The 22,178-nt window shown below is 45.2% G+C and overlaps 1 protein-coding gene across 1 annotated transcript in view; it reads left to right on the top strand.

The window, feature by feature from the left end:
* The window catches only part of apmap (adipocyte plasma membrane associated protein), a 77,413-nt gene that overhangs the window by 38,021 nt on the left and 17,214 nt on the right, over positions 1–22,178 (top strand). Inside the window, exons 7-8 of the mRNA XM_072504579.1 lie at positions 3,411–3,545; positions 14,675–14,867. Coding sequence (XP_072360680.1) covers positions 3,411–3,545; positions 14,675–14,867 — 328 coding nt within the window. The remainder of the gene's footprint in view (positions 1–3,410; positions 3,546–14,674; positions 14,868–22,178) is intronic.

Consider the following 22,178-nt stretch of genomic DNA (forward strand, 5'->3'; position numbering starts at 1 on the left):
GTAAAAGGAACCCAATAGAATTAAATACAAAACAACCCAGTGCCCCCTCGCCTCTATACATAAATAATATATTAACGCCCGCCAAAACACATAGCAAACATAGCAAATATATACACCCCCTCAGATCCCCCAGTATAGACAAACAAAAATAAAATAGAACCCCCCCCTCCCCCCCGGGTTGCTGATGCTGCTGACCATTGTCTACCGTTCTGCCAACGCCCGAAGAACCCTTGCACCATATCCCCTTAAGGCAAATTTCACCCCCTCCAATTTAATAAACCCCGCCATATTGTTGATCCAGGATTCCACGCTTGGGGGATTCGCATCCTTCCACTGAAGAAGAATCCTTCGCCGGGCTACCAGGGACGCAAAGGCCAGAATACCGGCCTCTTTCGCCTCCTGCACTCCCGGCTCCTCTGCAACCCCAAATATTGCGAGCCCCCAGCCCGGTTTGGCCCTGGATCCTACCACCCATGACACTGTCCTCGCTATGCCCTTCCAAAATTCCTCCAGCGCTGGGCATGCCCAGAACAAATGGGTGTGATTTGCTGGGCTCCCTGAGCACCTAACACACCTGTCTTCACCCCCAAAAAAACGGCTCATCCTTGTCCCGGCCATGTGTGCCCTGTGCAGTACCTTAAACTGTATGAGGCTGAGCCTCGCGCACGAAGAGGAAGAGTTCACCCTCCCTAGGGCATCTGCCCACGTCCCCTCTTCGATCTCCTCCCCCAACTCCTCCTCCCACTTACCTTTCAGCACCTCCATCGAGGCCTCCTCCTCCTGCATCACCTGGTATGTTGCCAAGATCTTCCCCTCTCCAACCTACACCCCCGAGAGCACCCTGTCCTGTACCGTGCGTGGCGGCAGCAGCGGGAATTCCACTACTTGCCGCCTGGCAAACGCCCTTGCCTGTAGATACCTAAAGGTGTTTCCCGGGGGGAGCCCGTACTTCTCCTCCAGCTCACCCAGGCTCGCGAACTTCCCATCCACAAACAGGTCTCCCAACCTTCGTATCCCTGCCTAGTGCCACCCCGAAAACCCTCCATCTATTCCCCCTGGGACAAACCGGTGGTTTCCCCCGTATTGGGGTCCACACCGAGGCCCCCACTTCCCCCCCCTGTGCCGCCTCTATTGCCCCCAAATTTTGAGGGCAGCCGCCACCACCGGGCTCGTGGTATACCACCGGGCTCGTGGTATACCTCATTGGAGGGAGCGGCAACGGCGCCGTTGCCAGCGCCTCCAGACTCGTACCCTCAAGACGCTGTCTCCAGCCTCTTCCATGCCGCCCCCTCCCCCTCCATCACCCACTTGCGCACCATCGCCGCATTGGCAGCCCAGTAGTACCCACAGAGGTTGGGCAGTGCCCCCCCCCCCCCCCCCTCCTTCAATCCCTACTCCGCTCCAGGAACACCCTTCTCATCCTCGGAGTCCCTCGCGCCCACAAGCTCCTGTTGACCCGCCTAAAGAAGGCCTTCGGGATAAGAATGGGGAGGCACTGGAACAGGAACAAAAACCTTGGGAGCACCGTCATCTTGACTGACTGCACCCTACCCGCCAGGGACAGCGGCAACGCGTCCCACCTCTTAAACTCCTCCTCCATTTGCTCCACCAGCCTCGTGAAATTAAGTCTATGCAGGGCCCCCCAGCTCTTGGCCACCTGGACTCCCAAATACCTGAAGCTCCTCTCCGCCCTTTTTAGTGGGAGCTGGGTGAACCACAAACAACTCGCTCTTCCCCATGTTGAGCTTGTACCCCGAGAAAGCCCCGAACTCCCTGAGGATCCTCATTACCTCCGGCATTCCCCCCACCGGATCCGCCATATATAGCAGCAAGTCGTCCGCATAGAGCGACACCCTATGCTCCTCCCCACCCCGCACCAGCCCCCTCCAATTCCTCGACTCCCTCATTGCCATAGCCAGGGGTTCAATCGCCAGCGCGAAGAGCAGGGGGGGACAAGGGCCACCCCTGCCTCGTCCCTCGATGCAACGGAAAGTACACCGACCTCCTCTTGTTCGTGGCCACACTTGCCATCGGGACCTCGTACAACATCCTAACCCATCTGATGAACCCCTCCCCAAACCCGAACCTCTTCAGCACCTCCCACAAGTACCCCCACGCTACCCTATCGAAGGCCTTCTCAGCGTCCATCGCCGCCACTATCTCCGCTTCCCCCTCCATCGCCGGCATCATAACTTTCAGGAGCCTCCGCACATTTGCGTTCAACTGTCTCCCCTTCACGAACCCCGTCTGGTCTTCGTGGATGACCTGCGGCACACAATCCTCCATTCTCGTGGCTAAGACCTTCGCCAGCACCTTGGCATCTACATTTAACAATGAAATCGGCCTATAAGACCTACACTGCAGGGGATCCTTGTCCCGCTTCAGGATCAAGGAGATAAGTGCCCGGGACAATGTCGGGGGCAACACCTCCCCCTCCTTTGCCTCATTGAAGGTCCTAACCAGCAACGGGCCCAACAGGTCCACATATTTATTGTAAAATTCGACTGAGAAACCATGCGGCCCTGTTGCCTTCCCCACCTGCATGCTCCCTATCCCTTTGGCCAGCTCCCCCAACCCAATCGGGGCCCCTAATCCCACCACCAGTCCCTCCTCCACCATCGGGAACTTCAGTTGGTCCAGAAAGCGGTCCATCCCTCCCTCCTCCAGTGGGGGCTTGGACCGATTCAGTTCCTCCTAAAAGTCCCTGAAGACCCCATTGATGCCAACCCCACTCCGCACCACCCACTCTCTCTCTCTCTCTCTCTCTCTCTCTCTCTCTCTCTCTCTCTCTCTCTCTCTCTCTCTCTCTCTCTCTCTCTCTCTCTCTCTCTCTCTCTCTCTCTCTTTCCCCCCCCCCCCCCCCCCCCCCCCCAAATATCCGTAATTCCCCAATCTCCCTAGCTGTATCCCGATTCCGAAAGCCACAACCGGAAGTCCCTCTAAGTCACTTTTGTGAGGGCCACGGAGAATCCAGCACGAGTTTGTAGATTCAAACAGAAAGTAACTTTATTTACAGCTATACATACACAGCAGCAGTAGTACACCACTGCTTCTGACTCTAGCCGGTATCACACGGGCAGCTCTATTTATACAGGTCTAACCGCTAATGATTTCCCTGCCCCCCCCTCATTGGGGGAGCTTGTACTCCCCAAGAGGCCCCAAAATACATCATATGATAACTAATAGTTCCCAGTCAATAGGGTTAAGGCAGATTGTAACAGTCACAGCAACTGTATTAGTTTGCAAATCTTTCTGCCCTCATGTTTTCCTGTCTAACCTCTCTGTTTAACTTCTGGTTTGTGTGTGGGAAGAACAAAAATGCCAACAGGCTGAAATTGTGTTTTTTTTCTCCATTTTTAATCTCTTTATGAAATATTATTTCACTGTTAATAACCCTGTGCTTATTACAGATTAATGGAATATGATACAGTAACAAAACAAGTGGAGGTGCTAATGGATGACCTACGGTTTGCAAATGGAGTCCAGCTCTCTCCAGCTGAGGACTATGTACTAGTTTCGGAGACCACAATGGCTAGAATTAGAAGGTGGGAATAAATTGCTGTGTATAAATAATGTGTGTATGAACAAGCCCATTTATAGATTAAGGGTACAGTTCCACTCGTAAATCATTTTGTATTTTTTCTACCCATAAAGTCTTCACTTCCTGCTCACCTCTTGGTTTTTTCCCTCCCATCATAGAAGTAATTTCATCCTTGACTCTTGAGGCTATTTAACCCCCTCTATTATTTTCCCTATCTTTTGCTATATTTTTCCTTTTTTTGACTATAGAATCTAAGCCGATTGGTGAAGTCAAAATCAGGACTCAGAACTTTACTGTGTGAGTTTTTGACTCTGTTCAATTCCATAGCTACTCTCACACTGTAGCGTCCCAGTTGTCCCCTATTTATTTGTGCTCGAAGTACTTAATTATACAATGCCCTTCACTTGTACATCCTAACAATACAATGAACAAACCATTAACAGATTTCCCCTTTAATCAATAATTTTGTAACACTCAAAATAATTTCAAAAAACAAATCAATGAGAAAATAATTATTTTCCTAATTCCCTATAACTCATCGTTATACAAGACATCCCTCTTCTAGCACCTCCAACAATTTATTCAAGCAAGCATTCCTTTTTGTAAAACAATGCAATAATTGGAGACTTGCGTTGACCCATTTTATCTTGGATATCTTTTTTCTCTCTGACATTTTGTTATGCTAGCAAGAGGGAGGCAGTCGTGCAGTGGTACTGTCAACTAGACTAGTATCCAGAGACCCGGGTTCAAATCCCACCACAGCAGATGGTGAAATTTGAATCCAATAAAAATCTGGAATTAAAAGTTTAATGGTGACCATGAAACCATTGTTGATTGTCATAAAACATCTGATTCACTAATGCACCTTGGGGCAGGAAACCTGCCATTCATACCTGGTCTGGCCTACATGTGACTCCAGATCCATAGCAATGTAGTTGACTCTTAAATGTCCTCTGAAATGGCATAGCTGGTCCACATCACATGATCAAATAAAAAAAAAAAGTCAATCTTTAATAATCTTTCCTCATTCTTTGTTGAATGGTTTTCTCTGGTGTCCCTTGTAAAAGATTTTCCTCAAAATATTTGCTAAGTAAAATCCAATATCTTGCACTTTAGAGTCACCAGAGTTTCTGCCACTTAAGTGCTTTTAACTACCCTTTTTCTTCACTTCCCACGCCAATGGATAATATTTGTTATTATTTTCCACCAAGAATATGATAAACCCTGTTGTACTAGAATATCCATCTGGGAGATTGGTATGTTTCTTTGAATTTTATTTTGTGTTTTATTTGATCTCCGAATCTCCTCAACTGTTTCATGTTTCATCATAGTACTCAATTCCAATATGTTATAACTAGCATCAGTGCACAACCAGTTCCAATTGTCCAATCAAACTTCTTAATTGGTCTATTTCTTCCTTGGATACAGGATCCTCTTTTTGTGAGTATCTCGTCCGATTTGTTGGGATGTGATTGACATTCTTCAAATAGGACTGTTAATTCAAAGCCAGTCCCAACATATTCTGCTTAATGTTTAACCGTATATATTTAAAAGGTGCCCGAAACCCGACTTCCAATCTTCCACTCCTTTATTTTATCTATCACCCATTGCCTAAATTCTGCAGAACCTCTCCCACAAAGTCATAAACATGCAGCATAAAGGTGCCTGTGTGTTTCTCTCTTGTGATATTGTGATGAATGTTGGAATTTCAGAGTATTTGGTGAAGTAAGGGTTAGAAACCTGGGTTACAGTGTGTTTGACTGTTGAAATTATGTTTTTAAAGTTTCCTATGTTGAAAGACGACAACTTTTGGGAGCCAGAGGTGCAATTAACCATTGTATAAAACTTGGGCTAATGCAATTTTGTTTTGATTAGGGGGATTCCCTGGGAATTAATTAGTTTTATTTATGATGCGGCTGTATATACCGCTTGTTAGGCCACAGTTAGATTACTGTTCTGGTGTCACACTATAGGAAGGATGTGATTGTACTCGAAAGGTTGCAGAGGAGATTCACCAGTATGTTGCCTGGGCTGGAGCATTTCATCTGTGAGAGAAGCTGACTAAGCTGTGGTAGACTTCTTTAGAGTAGAGAAGGCTAAGTGGGGACCTGATTGAGGTGTACACAATTATTTATTTTTTTAAATTTAGAGTACCCAATTAATTTTTTCAATTAAGGGGCAATTTAGCGTGGCCAATCCACCTACCCTGCACATCATTGGGTTGTGGGGGTGAAACTCACGCAAACACTGGTAGAATGTCCAAACTCCACACGGACAGTGACCCAGAGCCGGGATCGAACCTGGGACCTCGGCGCCGTGAGGCAGCAGGGCTAACCGACTGCACCATCATGCTGCCCAGGTGTACACAATTATGAGGGTCATGGGTAGGAAGAAACACTTCCCCTTTGTAGAAGGGTCAATAATCATTGGGCATCGATTTAAGGGAAGGGGCAGGAGATTTGGAGGGGATTTGAGGAAAACATTTTCACCCAGAGGTGGAAATCTGAAACTCTGCCTGAAAGGATGGTAGAGATGGGAACCTTCACAACATTTAAGAATCTTTTGGATGAGCACTTGAAACGCCATGGCATAGAAATCTAGAGGCCAAGTGCTAGAAAATGTGCCATGGGGCAGCACGGTAGCCTTGTGGATAGCACAATTGCTTCACAGCTCCAGGGTCCCAGGTTCGATTCCAGCTTGGGTCACTGTCTGTGTGGAGTCTGCATATCCTCCCCGTGTGTGCGTGGGTTTCCTCCGGGTGCTCCGGTTTCCTCCCACAGTCCAAAGATGTGCAGGTAAGGTGGATTGGCCATGATAAATTGCCCTTAGTGTCCAAAATTGCCTTAGTGTTGGGTGGCGTTACTGGGTTATGGGGATAGGGTGGCGGTGTTGACCTTGGGTGGGGTGCTCTTTCCAAGAGCCAGTGCAAACTCGATGGGCCGAATGGCCTCCTTCTGCACTGTAAATTCTATGAAAATGAAATTAGAATAGATGGGTGCTTGATGGCCGGCACAGACATGATGGGGTTGAATGGCCTCTCTTTTTTGCTGTAAGACTCTAAGTAATACTTCTGTGCGTACCGTCCCCTATTCAGTGTATGCTCCAAATTTTTCCAACTCTTTTTGTTTGTCCTCCTTTATAAATTTAGCTTCTAATTTGTTGGTGGCCACTAAAACATTTTAATCAAAAGGGCTTCTAATTCTCATGACATTCCTAGACTGCTCTGTGGTCGTTGTTCTTGTCGAACTACGACCGTTATGCACCCTCCTATATCTCTCTAGACTACTGCTACACAATCTCTCCCTGCTACAATCAAGAGTTCCTATCGCAGGCCCATGAGCTTTTCCTAGGGCTGTGGTCACTTCCAGGCCATTTTGCATGGAATCGCCATTCTGTTTAGTTTTAATATGTTATCGTCCCTGAATCTCATATGCCTTGACCTTACTTCAGTCTTTATTATTCAGAGATTCTAGGTCAGACTTTAACCCAGTGGTGGGCTACTTGTGGCCCGTAGACTCTTCGGTCCATCTGGGTTCTGAGTGCAGCTCGCAAGACATTTTGTTGACTGTTATCCACACGCAGGGTTGCCACCTTCCATTGAATTCTGTCTGCGTAGATTTTTTTCTACCAATGTGACTGAGGTGATCCGTAAAGCGAGGGCAACTGAAGTGAGATGCATGCTGACTGCCCACAACATTGACTGAGAATCATACGCTCCATCTGTGTCCAAAGTGTAAATATTTATTTTGTTTCTACCATTTTGAAGTTGATATTTCTATTAATATATAAATGATTAAGCAATTCTATAACTCGTTCTGAAATATTGGCCGTGTAGTAAATGTATTTAATCTTATTCACGGGATCATGTTTAGTGAACAAGCTAATTTCAATCTTGTGGCTCACTGAGATGAAGGAAGGCTACTCTTGTGGCCCAATTACTAGCCAAGGTTGCCTATCACTGCTTTAATCTATCCATACTGTGGACGTGTATCCATTATCTAACGCAGCACAATGTATTTGAGTCTGCAACTAGAACAACCATTACTGGATTAAAAATTTTGGTGACCAGTACAATTCCTTCTGACTGATCAACCTAGTCATCTTCCCCTTCTGAACCTTCCATGTCACATTCGATACTTTAGCATGATCCAACAATTTGAAGGCTAGCACGGAATTGGGGATTTCCAAATCTAATTTCTGAAATTTTGTACATAACCTGTTAAATTCCACAATGTATTCTTCTATGGAATAACCACCCATCTTTCTATATTTATCAAAATCTGACCATGCCTCATAAGCAGGTAACAGATCAGCTATCTTATAAATTTTGTTCATAAATTGTAAGTGTTTATCCAAACCTTTCTTCCATGTCCAATTCATGAGCCTCCAGCTCTGATAATGCTTTGCACCTGACCCTGCTTCTGGTGGGAAGTGAAAGTGCCACGGCCATACCTTGTTTTTTCCTTGGTAAGGGCTTAACCCATGCCTCCATCCCCACTTAATTCTTCCATTGGTCACAAGATTCAGCTTCTCAAAGCTGATACTTCATACTTGGTTTCAGCCATTCTTCTCCAGAGTAACTCCAATTACAACCTTCTGTCTGAAGATAAGTCTTAGTTTCCAATCTTCACCTTCAGACCAACCATTCTTTGCTGCCAATGTTAATGGAATTCAAACCGTTGGTGAAGTCAAAATCAAGACACCGAGCTTTTCTTTACTGGGACAACTTATTGACATTGTTCAGTCTCTGAGCACTCTCACAACCCCAGTGTCCCAGTTGTCCCCTATTTATGTGTTTTCAGTCCATTGTGGAGTTTTACTTGGAGCTGGTGTACATAGTCACCGTCTTTAAACTTTCAACACTGCATACTTGACCAGCTTCCTGGGCAGCAGCAGGCGTACGACAGCCTGGATCTCCCGAGAGCTGATGGTGCTGCATTTGCTGTAATGGGCCACGCGGGAAGCCTCACTTTCACAAAGTACTTAATTAAACAATGCCTTTTTACTTCCATATCCTAATACAATTAACAAACCAATTAACATTGTGACTCTCTTGCATCCATGTCTCAGTGATAGCTTCTATATCATACCCATCAAGTTGAAGTTGTACCTGAAATTCATTGTTCCTTATTCTCTCTATGTTTGTGCAACAAGCATTTTTCTGGGCCACACGCCACCTCTCTCCTGGTTTAATTATTTTATATCTTTTAGATTTACCTTTACCTATAGTTTTTAAAGCATAATTTCTGTCTGTTACTCCACTCTTTTCCATTTCATTTGTTTTTTAACTATCATTTATACTGCCTTACCGCCTTCACCCATTCAAAATTGAAAGCCCCCATGATGGTGTCCTTTCCACTAGGACAGTGCTCCCAGTTTCAGGTAGAACTCAACCAAACCATACATTTCAATCTTGTCCCAATGCTGGTGACAGTATCCCATGTAATGGGACTCCTTTCTCCCACACCACTCTCAGCCATGTGTTCATGTCCTAAATCTGTTTATTCCTACACCAATTTGCAGAGATTATAAATCTTGATGTCATATCCTTTAATTTTTAGTTCTTGGTTGCTGGTGCTCCCCAGCAAAACCTCTTGCCTACTCTTCCCTTATGTTGTTGGTCCCAGTATAGATCGCAAATGACTGGATCCTCTCCCTCCCTGTGCAATCTCCTTTCAAGTCAGGTCAAGATGCTTTTTCCCACAGGACACGGTTTGTATTCTGGCTGGTCTTCCAATAGTCTTTATCCTCGCCCTCACAGGTAGCATGTTCATTGTACTTGTTGGGTAGGATCAGTTTCTGTGGCACCTTGTTCTCTATCTCAGTTAGGTTCCCCCTTACTTTCCACACTATCTTCACAGCAACCCCATTCTGAATCTGCAACTCTGAGATGACTAAATGCAGGATTAAACTGTCGAGATTCTTCTCCCCTTCACTTATGCATCACGATGTTTCCAATTCGCACTCCATCTTAGTGACTGAACCAGAGAGATGAAAGACGCAGCGATCTACTGCAATTTAAGATGATTTTGAGATTACCCCAAGTTCTCTCTTTGAAGAGATTCATTATCAGCCAGGTATGGCAACAGCACAGAAGGTGGGATTGTGAGGGAAAGAACCTTTTCTTGTGTTTAAATATGTTGCATTTGAAATTGACAGAAAAGACCAGCCCATCCCATAGCACAATGGCTGAAGTATGATAACTTAATATTTCCTACCTCCTCAACCCCCACACAGCCATATAATCTTCTAGGAAAGGTAAAAATCCAGAGAAAATTCTCAGGACTGATGGGAGTCAAAATACTCGTGAAAATTTCCCATCTCCTTCAGGCAATCTAAACTGGAAATCAGATTGAACTTTTCTATACCAATGTATACCTCATTGGGAAAAAAATACAGATTTAATCCTGTTCCCATAAATAAAATGTTTGAAGTGAACAGGGTAGTGTGATAGAGAGGGAGGAGGTACATTAGACATTTACCTTGAAAAATGCTTGAATAGGGAGATGGGTTTGTTCACGTTTTGAAGCTTGATGAATCATATTGACAGAATTTGTCATATTTTCCATATCTAATCTCTGTCCATTATCCTATGACAAAGTTACATTGACTATTTATATTTTCATTTAAGTGGAACTTGTTTTAAGCAACAGTTATATATCCAGGTAAGGATTGGCTCCCTCCAGCAGAGAGCAGTGTGACACCTCTGTTGCCAATTGTTGATGCTTTGTCTGCTGTTGGATGTCCTTGAAATAAGTAGATTGCTATGTGATGTCCTACTCTTTCCCATCAAAGGACAATTCATAAAGCTATTTAATAAAAAAAGATGGTGCCATTCAGCATGCCAAATCAGTAATCCCTTACAATCACTCGAGGTAAACTAAGGAAATGAAATATTTGCCCATTGCTGCCATGAACCAAATGTAAAATGGTGCCCTAAACTGGAGCAAATACCTGGAACTGCAGTTTGCTGTGCTTTCTGCTCCTGGATTACCCTGACAGGACTGCCAGTCTGCTGAATAATAAGATATTAATTGGCAAGCTGTTGGTGCTATACTTGCATCATTAATGAGCAGAGATCATTTTAAGTACATTATTTATTTACATAACACTGGCAACACTCAAAAGTACATGTGGTTTGATGTGTTTCCATTGCTGTTTTCATGATTTGCAGGAGCCTTTTGTTCTAGTATTGATTTCTTCATACTTTTATGACGTGGACACCCAAAATGTGTCAATACTTTCTAACACATGCTTGTTACAGTACATCCATTGAATTTACAGCACAGAAACAAACCATTTGGCCCAACAGGTCTGTGATGTGTTTATGCTCCACACAACATTAACTTAATTTTTGAACACGTCTTTCCATCTGCTCCAGAGTAATCCCAGGTCAAGTATAGCACAAAACCGTATCTTTGATGCTTCCTTAATGATGTCTTCTCTTCTTCTTGAGAATTTTTATGCAGTGCTTTTATAAAATATATGACTCCAGCAGTTCTTTTGTACTTACAAAGGCTCAGTATTAACAATCTTGTCAGGACTCACTCCAGAGACTTGAGCACATTAATTTAGGCAAAGTGCTGCAGTTCTTCCTGTGTCCCAGCCAATATTTATCCCACATAATCCAGCATTACTGAAGCAGCATATCTGGTCATTATCATGTTACTGTATGTGGGACCTTGCTTTCATGCAAATTTAGTTGTTACATTTTGCTATGTTACAGTAGTGGCTACAATTCAAAAAATATGTCATTGGCTATAAAGTGCTTTGGATTTGTTTAAAAAAGGTTGCAAGGACAGCCCAAGCAATTACAGGCCAGTCAGTTTAACGTCAATGGTGGGCAAGCTTTTGGAAACAAATTTTTGGGATAGAATTAGTAGTCATGTCTGAAAATGTGAGTTGATTAGAAAGAGCCAGCATGGATTTCTAAAGGGGAAATAATGTTTAACTAACCTGCTGGAGTTTTTTTTGAGGAGATAACAGATGATCGATGACGGCAATGTTGTTGCTGTGATGTACATGGACATTCAGAAGGCATTCGATACAATGCCACAAAGCAGACTTGAGAAATGTTCTAGCCTAGGGAATAAAAGGACGTTACAAATATGATGGAAAATTGGCTGAATAATAGGAAGCACAAAATAATAGTCAATGAATATTTTTCAGGCCGAGGAATGTTTGTAGTGGTGTTCCCTAGTATATTGAGACTCTTGCTTTTCCTGATCTATATTAACGATCTAGATCTTGGCGTGCAGGGGACAATTTCAAAGTTTGTGAGCGATCGAAATTGGAAGTATTGTAAACTGTGAAAAGAACAGTATAGGACTTCAACAGGACATCGATGAGTGGGCAGATATGTGGTAGATGAAGTTCAAAGCTGAAGTGCGAGATGATACATTTTGATAGAAAAGAACATGGAGAGACAATAAAATGAGGGGTATAATTCCTAAAGGGGTGCAGGAGTAGAGGGACCTCGGTGTATATGTGCATTGATCATTTAAGGTGGTAGGACAATGAAGAGAGCAATTAATAAAACATACAGTATTCTGGGATTTATTACTAGCGGAATAGATATAAGAGCAAGGAGGTTATGCTGAATTTATAGAAGACACTAATTAGGAATATTGTGTACAGTTCTGGGCATTACACTGTAACACTGATGTGAACGCAACAGAAGGTACTGAAGAGGTTTACAAGAATGGTTAAGGGATGAGGAACTTCGGTTCTGAGGATAGATTTGAGATGTTGGGACTATTCCCCTTGGAGAGAAGAAGGCTAAGAGGAGATTTCATAGATTATCATAGACTTTACAGTGCAGAAGGAGGCCATTTGGCCCATCGAGTCTGCACTGGCTCTTGGAAAGAGCACCCTACCCAAGGTCAACACCTCTACCCTATCCCCATAACCCAGTAACCCCACCCAACACTAAGGGCAATTTTGGACACTAAGGGCAATTTATCATGGCCAATTTACCTAAGCCGCACATCTTTGGACTGTGGGAGGAAACCGGAGCACCCGGAGGAAACCCACGCACACACTGGGAGGATGTGCAGACTCCGCACAGACAGTGACCCAAGCCGGAATCGAACCTGGGACCCTGGAGCTATGAAGCAATTGTGCTCTCCACAATGCTACCGTGCTGCCTTTGATAGAGGTGATCAAAATTATGAGGGGGTGGACAGAGCAGATAGGGAATACTGTTCCCACTCGTAAAATGATTACGAACGAGAGGGCACAAATTTAAAATGATTTGCTACATTTTTACACAGCGAGTGGTTCAGGTCTGGAATGAATTGGTTGGATGAGGTGGAGGAAGGTTTAATTGAGTAATTAAAGAGGGTATTAGGTTATTACTTGCATAGAATGTGTAGGGTTACTGGGAGAAGGCGGGGGAATGGCATTAAGTTATGATGCTCATTTGGAGAGCCAGTGCAGATAAGATGAGCCAAATGGCAGCCTCCTGCACCACAATAATTCTGTGATTGTGAAAGATGCTATAAAACTGCAAAAGCAAACTACTGTGGATATTGGAAATCTGAAATACTAACAGAAAAATGCTGGAAACACTCAGCATATCAGGCAGCACATGTAGAGATAAATTTACATGTCAGGTTAATGACCTTTTATCAGAACAGGGAAAAATTAGAAATGCCACAGGTTTTATGCAAGTATAGAGGAGTAAAAGTGTGGGTGGGGGGGGGGGGGAGGGGGGAGAGGAAAGAACAAAAGGCAAGGTTTGTGAGTGAAGGACAGAAGAGATTAAATGACAAAAAGGATGATGGTACAAGGCAAAAGGAGATGGTAAGGGACAAGTAAAGAAACAAAAGAGGTGCCTGGAGGAGATATAAATGGGAAAGCAGGACCATCACCGGCAGCTGCTGCCCAAAACAAAACTGAGCAGTGGTTATGATCTGAAATTATTGAACACCGTGCTGAGTCCAGTTTGCAGTAAAGTGTCTGACTGAAAGATGAGTTGCTGTTTCTCTGGCTTGTGTTGGATTTCATCGGAACAGTGTAGTAGGTCGAGGGCAGAATGATAAAGTAGGAGTGATGCGGAGAATTAGAATGGAATGCTTCTGGAAGATTTGCTAGTAGCAATCTTTGACCCCTTTGAGTACAGACTCAGTCACCTTTCTGTAATGTAGGATAGTTATACATCGTGAGCTGTTATATCTCACTCTAGTCTAGAAGAGGTAAATGTCCGCCTGACTCACGTGGAGAGGTTAGGGTGACAGACAGCAATGGGACAATGCAGATTGCAGGCCATTATTGGAAATACTGAACTGGTCTCTGAACAGCCAGTGAATACTATTAATCCCCGGAAAGGAACTGGGATTTGTTTGTATAAAAGCAAATTACTGCGGATGCTGAAATCTGAAACAAAAGAGAAAATGCTGGAAAATCTCAGCAGGTCTGGCAGCATCTGCAGGGAGAGAATAAGAGCTAACGTTTCAAGACCAGATGGCCCTTTGTCAAAGCTGTTTGGGATTTGGAATTGGAATTTGTTTGTGTTGGGGCAAGAATTATTATTTTGATTTAATGGGCAGTTAATATTAAATCACAAATGGAGAATAAGAATGACTGTAGGCAGAAGGCAACAGATTGATTTAATCAGATGAAAAGATCCTTTAGAAAGGATTGAGATACATTAAAGAGAGAATGGCATTTATATAACACCTATTACAACCTCCGTGTATCCCAAAGAGATTTGCAGCAAATGAAGTACATTTTAAATGTAGCCACTGTTCTAATGTAGGAAATGCAGCAAACACTTTGTACACAGCAAAGTACCATCTATTTCAGTAATGTTGCTTGAGAGTAGAGTGTTGGTAGGAAAATAATCTTCCTTTTTGAAATAATGCTACGGGTTATTTTACACCCACCCGAGATAGCAGAGAGCGCCTTGGTTTGACATCTCATTCGAAAGACACCACCTCCGTCAGTGCAGAATTTCCTTTGCACTGCACTGGAGTGCCAGTCTAGATTGCGCTCTAGTTTCAGGATTGGCCTTGATCCATGGACTTACTCGGGTGATATGATAATGCTACCAACTCATCCGTAGATGATGCAAAGTAGGGTGTACTGTGAGCTGGGGTACTGCTTTATCACTTTCATTCTGTATCCTTTCAGGTATCACATCTCTGGATTAAGAAAAGGAGGGCATGATATATTCTTTGACAATCTTCCTGGTTTACCTGACAATATCCGACCAAGTAGTTCAGGAGGCTATTGGGTAGGCATGGCAGTGCTCCGTCCAAATCCTGGCTTTTCTATGATTGATTTCCTCGCTCCAAGGCCTTGGCTTAAGAATTTGATTTTCAAGGTAGGAAATGCTTCAGCTTAACTTGTGTATTGCAAATCAACAATGGACCCCAGGGCTTCTAGATGTTACTAACTGGTTCAGATGTGTTTGTTAAATCAGTGCAGCGCAATGGGGCAATTTAGCTGCCTTGTTCTAAATTTTGGTTCCCAACTTGACTGTCCTGTAACAAGACATCTATAAGTTTCTAAAATGCTCTAGCATTAATTTTCTGAATGCCATCAGATTTGTTATTTTATGCTACACCGCACATCTCTGTGAAATGTAGTTAATCCAAATTAATTTGATTTTATTGAGACTATACAACAGTTTAATGTACACTTTGAAAGGCTACACATGATTTTTTTAAATCCATTCATAGGATGTGTGCATCACTGGCTAGGCCAGCATTTATTGTCCATCTGTTGTTGCCCTTGAGAAGATGGTGGTGAGCTCCCTTCTTTTACCACTGCAGCCTATGTGGTGTAGGTACACCCACTATGCTGTTAAGGAGGGAGTTCCAGGATTTTGATGCAACATTTGAAGGAATGGTGATATATTTCCAAGTGAGGATGGTCTGTGGCTTGGAGGGGAACTTCAGATGGTGTTGTTCCCATGCCTCTGCTGCTCTTGTCCTTTGCCTTAGAGGTAGAGGCTTTAGAAGCTGTCTGAGGAGCCTTAGTGAGGTATTGGAATGCACCTTGTAGATGGTACCCACTACTGCTACTGTGCGTCGGAGGTGGAGGAAAGTGGATGTCTGTGGATTGGGTGCTTATCAATTTTTAAAAAAACTTTTAAAGTTTATCTTGGTGTCATCGGAAAATTTAGTTGCCATACATTCCGTCTCTTCATCCAAGTTATTGATATAGATTGTAAAAAGTTGGGGACTGAACACTAATCCATTGGCACTTCTAGTTAATCTGAAAAAGACCCATTTATTTCTATATTCTCTACTTCCTGTTAGCTTACCAATCTTTTATCCACCTTTAGCCACTTCTTTAAAACTCTGGGATGCAGATTGTCTGGTCCCGGAGCCTTTAGGTCTAATAGTATTCCTAGTATCTTTTCCCAGACAATTGAGATTGTTTCCAGTTCATTCCACCCTACAAATTAGCAAGTTGTTTCTAGGATGACGTAAATCATAGACAGCAGCTGAGAGGACACTTGAAAGGACCCCATGGTTAATATTTTTAAAGAATTACTATTCAGAGTCCATCAAGTCCTAATAAGGTTTTATTTTGATTTTAGGTGTCGCTAATCTATTTTGATGAATTCTATACTTCGTTGTCATTGATTTTTGTCTAAGCACTGCACAGGGACAGATTTCAATTTGACAGTTGCTTTCACAGATCCAAGTGTTTAATTTGCAGGGCACAATTATTGGGTTGTTGTAAAGGTTTAAACTTCTGCAGTTCACACATATGGGTATTTTAGGGACAACTAACTTTAATTTTAGAACTATTTGAAATAGGTTCTCATCTTGACTCTCGATAAGATGCCTTGATCATCCATTATGCTAATTAAGCAGAGCTCTACACCGGGATGGAGGCTGACTCCCTGGCCTTCGCCTCACTGATCGCCAGGGAGTCTGGCTAGGTTGGAAATCAGCAGCGCCATCCAGGGCCTCGGAGTGGCTCTCAGACCTGGCTGAGTTCCTGAGACTAGAGAAGATAAAAGTCTCGACCAGAGCGTCTGAGGAGAGGTTCCACGATATATAGAAAAAGTTCAGAAACCTCTTTGAGGACCTGTTCGCGACCAGCAACTATTTGGGGGAGGGAAACTGGAGTAACGCCGGGTTGAAGGAGAACTCTCATATAGCAGATGAGAAACTGGGAGGATGGGCACTCACTGGAGGGGACACAGACCCCACCCCGCCGTACGTAGAAAACCGAGGAGGCAGACAATCCAAACCTCCCTCAATCTCATTGGGGGAACAGGATGTTCTCTTTCCCCCCCCCCCCCCCCCCCCCCCCCCCAATCTAAACAAGTGTAAATATAAATAAAATAAAGAGTTAAGGCATGGATTGTAAATATAAATGTAAATAAGAGAATTCAAGCATGGATACCTAGGTCACCAGGAAAGTGACCTATTGTACAGATGTATATGAAGTTGCTTCTTTTGTGTTCTTACCAATGGCTTGGCTCTTGAATATAAATATCATTACTAAATGTTAAAAATTCCAATAAAAATATTTTTCAAGAAAAAGTATGTAACACTGGCTTTGATAAAGTGTACATCCTCAAATGGTGCAGATCCATAAGAAAGAAAGCAAACTTGCATTTATATAATGACCATTGCAGCTTCAATGGTTTATATTTTCAATGACATTTCTTTTTTTAAATGTTGTCTTGTAATAAGACATAGGAGCACAATTTGGCCATTCAGCCCGTCAAGCCTGCTCTGCCATTCAATCATGGCTGATATGTTTCTCATCCCCCATTGTCCTGCCTTCCCATAACCCCATGTCCCTTTATTAATCAAGAACCTACTCATCTCTGTCTTAAAGACTGTGATTTGGCCTCCACAGATTCACCACCCTCTGCCCTAATCATGTAGGAAGTAACAAATTTGCACCAAGCAAGACCTGACAAATTACAAATTGATGACCTGACAATCTTTCGGTGATATTGGTTGGTGCTAAATGTTGACCAAGGTCTCCCTTGCTCATTGCCCACCTGAGAGGCCTTATGTGGGGGTGGGGGAGGGACTCAGTTTAACATTTTATCCAAGATGAAGCACTCCCATTCTGTTAATACTGCAATGAGAATACCAGCCTGGATTATGGCTGAAGTCTCTGGAGTAGTGAATCCAAATCCTTCTTCAATCATGATATACAATTAGTACAGCTTGGGCTGGTACCAGCTCTGATCCATTCTATGTTCTGAGTTGGCTATCTGCTGGTGCTGCATTGGGAATATTAGATTTATCTTGATCTCAGGTTTTTTTTCAGGATTGCATCTTCCGATTGATTCTGGGGCACTCGGTGGTGCACGTGAGGCTCTCATGTGAGACATTCGAGGGCCCTGGAACTGTACCCCAGAATTGGCGTTGGCAGTAAATTGGGAGGTGTTGTTCTGTTGGGAAAGGAATTTTAGGGGTAGAAATTGAAGAATATAATTGGTCAACTTCAGAGGGGTTGTAATTGGGTGGTTATGTCCCTTTTATAAAAAAAAAATGTATGTTATTCCAAATGTGTATGAAAAGTTACAATCCATAAACCGTTCAGGAAACAAACCTCCCAACACTACTATACAGTTTGTACAATTTTTTCCTTCTTGTCTCCCCTCCATGACGAACAACTCCTCAAACACAATCATGAACGTCGCCCACCTCGCCTCGAAACCCTCCACTGAGCCACTTAACTCATATTTAATCTTTTCCAACTGAAGAGAGTCTTATAAGTCATCCAGCCAGGCCGCTACCTCGGTGGCATTGCTTTTTAAAAAAAAATATATATATTTTATTAAAGTTTTTCGATCAGAAAGAATTTTCCATTTTTACAACTTTGTAACAAAATGTACATTGACCGTTATTTAAACAATATATTAACTAGCAAGTGCAGAAAAAGAAATAGTAACATTGAAAAAATAAATATAATTATAAACAACTAGCATGGAAAAGAACAAAAAAATCCCAAGGACCCACATGTACCCCCCCCCCCCCCCCCCCCCCCCCCCCGGGTTGCTGCTGTTGTCTTTCCTGTTTTCCCTTATCGCTCTGCGCGATAGTCAAGGAACGGTTGCCACCGCCTGGTGAACCCCTGAGCCGAACCTCTTAGTGCGTATTTTATCCGCTTCAATTTTATGAACCCTGCCATGTCGTTTATCCAGGCCTCCACGCCCGGGGGCTTAGCTTCTTTCCACATAAGTAGAATCCTTCGCCGGGCTACTAGGGACGCAAAGGCCAAAACATCGGCCTCTCTCGCCTCCTGCACTCCCGGCTCTTCTGCAATCTCAAATATAGCCAACCCCCAGCTTGGTTCGACCCGGACGCCCACCACCTTTGAGATCACTCTTGCCGCACCCACCCAGAACCCATGCAATACCGGACATGACCAAAACATGTGGGTGTGGTTCGCCAGGCTTCCCGCGCACCTCCCGCACCTATCCTCCACTCCAAAAAATCTACTCCGCCTTGCTCCCGTCATATGCGCCCTGTGTAGAACCTTGAATTGGATCAGGCTGAGCCTGGCACACGAGGACGAGGAATTTATCCTACTTAGGGCATCTGCCCACAGCCCCCCCTCAATCTCTTCCCCCAGCTCCTCCTCCCATTTACCCTTTAGCTCCTCTACCATCGTCTCCCCCTCGTCTCTCATTTCCCTGTATATATCGGACACTTTACCATCACTGACCCATGCCCCTGAGATCACTCTGTCCTCGATCCCCTGCGCCGGGAGCTGCGGAAATTCCCTCACCTGTTGCCTTGCAAATACCCGCACTTGCATATATCGGAAGGCATTCCCAGGTGGCAACTCGTATTTTTCTACCAGTGCTCCCAGACTCGCAAACGTCCCGTCCAAGAACAAGTCCTTCAATTTCACAATTCCTGCTCGTTGCCAAGATTGGAATCCCCCATCTATCCTTCCCGGGACGAACCTGTGGTTGTTCCTTATCGGGGACCACACCGAGGCACCCGTCACCCCCCATGTCGTCTCCACTGCCCCCAAATCTTCAAAGTCGCCACCACCACTGGGTTTGTGGTGTATTTTTTCGGGGAAAATGGTAACGGCGCCGTCGCCAGTGCTTTTAAATTTGTTCCCCTACAGGACGCCATCTCCAGCCTTTTCCACGCCGCTCCTTCTTCTTCCTTCATCCACTTGCATATCATAGACACGTTGGCGGCCCAATAGTAATCACTCAGGCTCGGCAGTGCCAGTCCCCCTCTGTCCCTCCTACGCTGCAGGAACCCCCTCTTTACCCTTGGGGTCTTTCCAGCCCACACAAAGCTCCTAATACTCCTATCCACTTTCTTGAAGAAGGCCTTTGTAATCAGTATGGGGAGGCACTGAAACACGAAAAGAGACCTCGGGAGGACCACCATTTTGACCACCTGTACCCTACCCGCCAAAGACCGGGGCATCATGTCCCACCTTTTAAAGTCCTCCTCCATCTGCTCTACCTGTCGTGTCAAGTTACGTTTATGCAAGGTTCCCCAGTTCCTAGCCACCTGGATCCCTAGATATCGAAAGTCCCTTGCTACTCTCCTCAGCGGCAGATCGTCTATTCCCCTGCCCTGTTCACCGGGATGCATCACAAATAGTTCACTCTTTCCCATGTTCAATTTGTATCGCGAGAACTCTCCAAACTCCCTGAGTGTCTGCATTAACTCGGGCATCCCCTCCACTGGGTCCGCCACATATAGCAGCAGATCATCCGCATATAATGACACCCGATGTTCCTCTCCTCTTCTAAGCACCCCTCTCCACTTCTTAGAGCCCCTCAGCGCTATGGCCAATGGCTCGATTGCCAACGCGAACAGTAACGGGGACAAGGGACACCCCTGTCTTGTGCCCCTAGGTAATCGGAAATAGTCGGATCGTTGCCTGTTTGTAGCCACGCTTGCCACCGGGGCCCCGTACAGGAGCTGAACCCCTCTCCAAATCCAAATCTCTTCAGTACCTCCCACAGGTAGTCCCACTCCACTCTATCGAATGCCTTCTCTGCATCCATCGCCACCACTATCTCTGCCTCCCCCTCCGGTGGGGGCATCATCATTACCCCCAGCAACCTTCGTATGTTGGCATTCAATTGCCTCCCTTTAACAAACCCTGTCTGGTCGTCATGCACCACCCCTGGGACACAGTCCTCTATCCTAGTTGCCATCACCTTGGCCAGTAACTTGGCGTCTACATTTAGGAGGGAGATGGGCCTGTATGACCCGCACTGCAGCGGGTCTTTGTCTCGTTTCAGGATCAACGATATCGTCGCCTCCGACATCGTCGGGGGTAGTGTCCCCCCTTTCCTTAGCCTCATTGAAGGTTCTCGCCAGGAGTGGGGCCAGTAGGTCCACATATTTCCTGTAAAATTCCACCGGGAACCCATCTGGTCCTGGGGTCTTTCCTGCCTGCATGTTCCCGATTCCTTTTACCACCTCCTCCACCTCAATCTGCGCTCCCAGACCTGTCACCTCCTGCTCCTCAACCCTCGGGAACTCCAACTGGTCCAAGAAGTGCACCATTCCCTCTTTCCCCTCCGGGGGTTGGGACTTATACAGCCTCTCAATGACTTAAACACCCCGTTCACCCCCTCCGCCCTCTGTTCCATCCTTCCCTCCCCGCCCCTAATTCCTCCGATCTCTCTCGCCGCCCCCCCCCTCTTCCTAAGTTGTTGGGCCAGCAGTCGGCTCGCCTTTTCCTCATACTCGTATTGTATTCCCTGTGCCTTCCTCCACTGCGTCTCCGCCTTACCCGTGGTCAGCAGGTCAAACTCTGTCTGTAGTCTCCGTCTTTCCCTGTATAACCCTTCATCCGGGGCCTCCGCATATTGCCTATCCACCCTCAGAATCTCCCCAATCAGTCTCTCCTTTTCTTTACCCTCTTCTTTCCCCTTGTGGGCTCTTATGGAAATCAGCTCCCCCTAACCATCGCTTTCAGCGCCTCCCATACTACTCCCACCTGGACCTCTCCATCATCGTTGACCTCTAGGTACCTTTCAATACATCCCCTCACCCTTCCACATACCCCCTCATCTGCCAACAGTCCCATGTCTAATCTCCAAAGTGGGCGCTGCTCCTTCTCTCCTAGATCCAGATCCACCCAGTGTGGGACGTGATCTGAAACGGCTATAGCCGAATATTCCGTTCCTGCCACTTTCGGGATCAGCGCCCTTCCCAGGACAAAAAAGTCTATCCGGGAGTATACTTTATGGACATGGGAGGAGAAGGAAAACTCCTTACTCCTCGGTCTAGCAAATCTCCAGGGATCCAGGGATCTTCTACTCCCATCTGCTCCATAAACCCCTTAAGCACCTTGGCCGCTGCCGGCCTCCTCCCGGTCCTAGATCTGGACCGGTCCAGCCCTGGGTCCAGCACCGTGTTGAAGTTTCCCCCCCCCCCCATACCAAATTTCCCATCTCTAGGTCCGGGATGCGCCCCAACATACGCTTCATAAAACCCGCGTCATCCCAGTTCGGGGCATATGCGTTCACCAGCACCACCGCCTCACCTTGCAATCTGCCACTCACCATCACGTACCTGCCCCCACTGTCCGCCACTATGGTCTTAGCCTCAAACAGTACCCGTTTCCCCACCAGTATTGCCACCCCTCTATTTTTCGCATCTAATCCTGAGTGGAAAACCTGTCCCACCCATCCTTTCCTTAATCTGACCTGATC

This window comes from Scyliorhinus torazame, chromosome 1 (genome assembly GCF_047496885.1).
Source record: "Scyliorhinus torazame isolate Kashiwa2021f chromosome 1, sScyTor2.1, whole genome shotgun sequence".
NCBI classification, from domain to species: domain Eukaryota; kingdom Metazoa; phylum Chordata; class Chondrichthyes; order Carcharhiniformes; family Scyliorhinidae; genus Scyliorhinus; species Scyliorhinus torazame.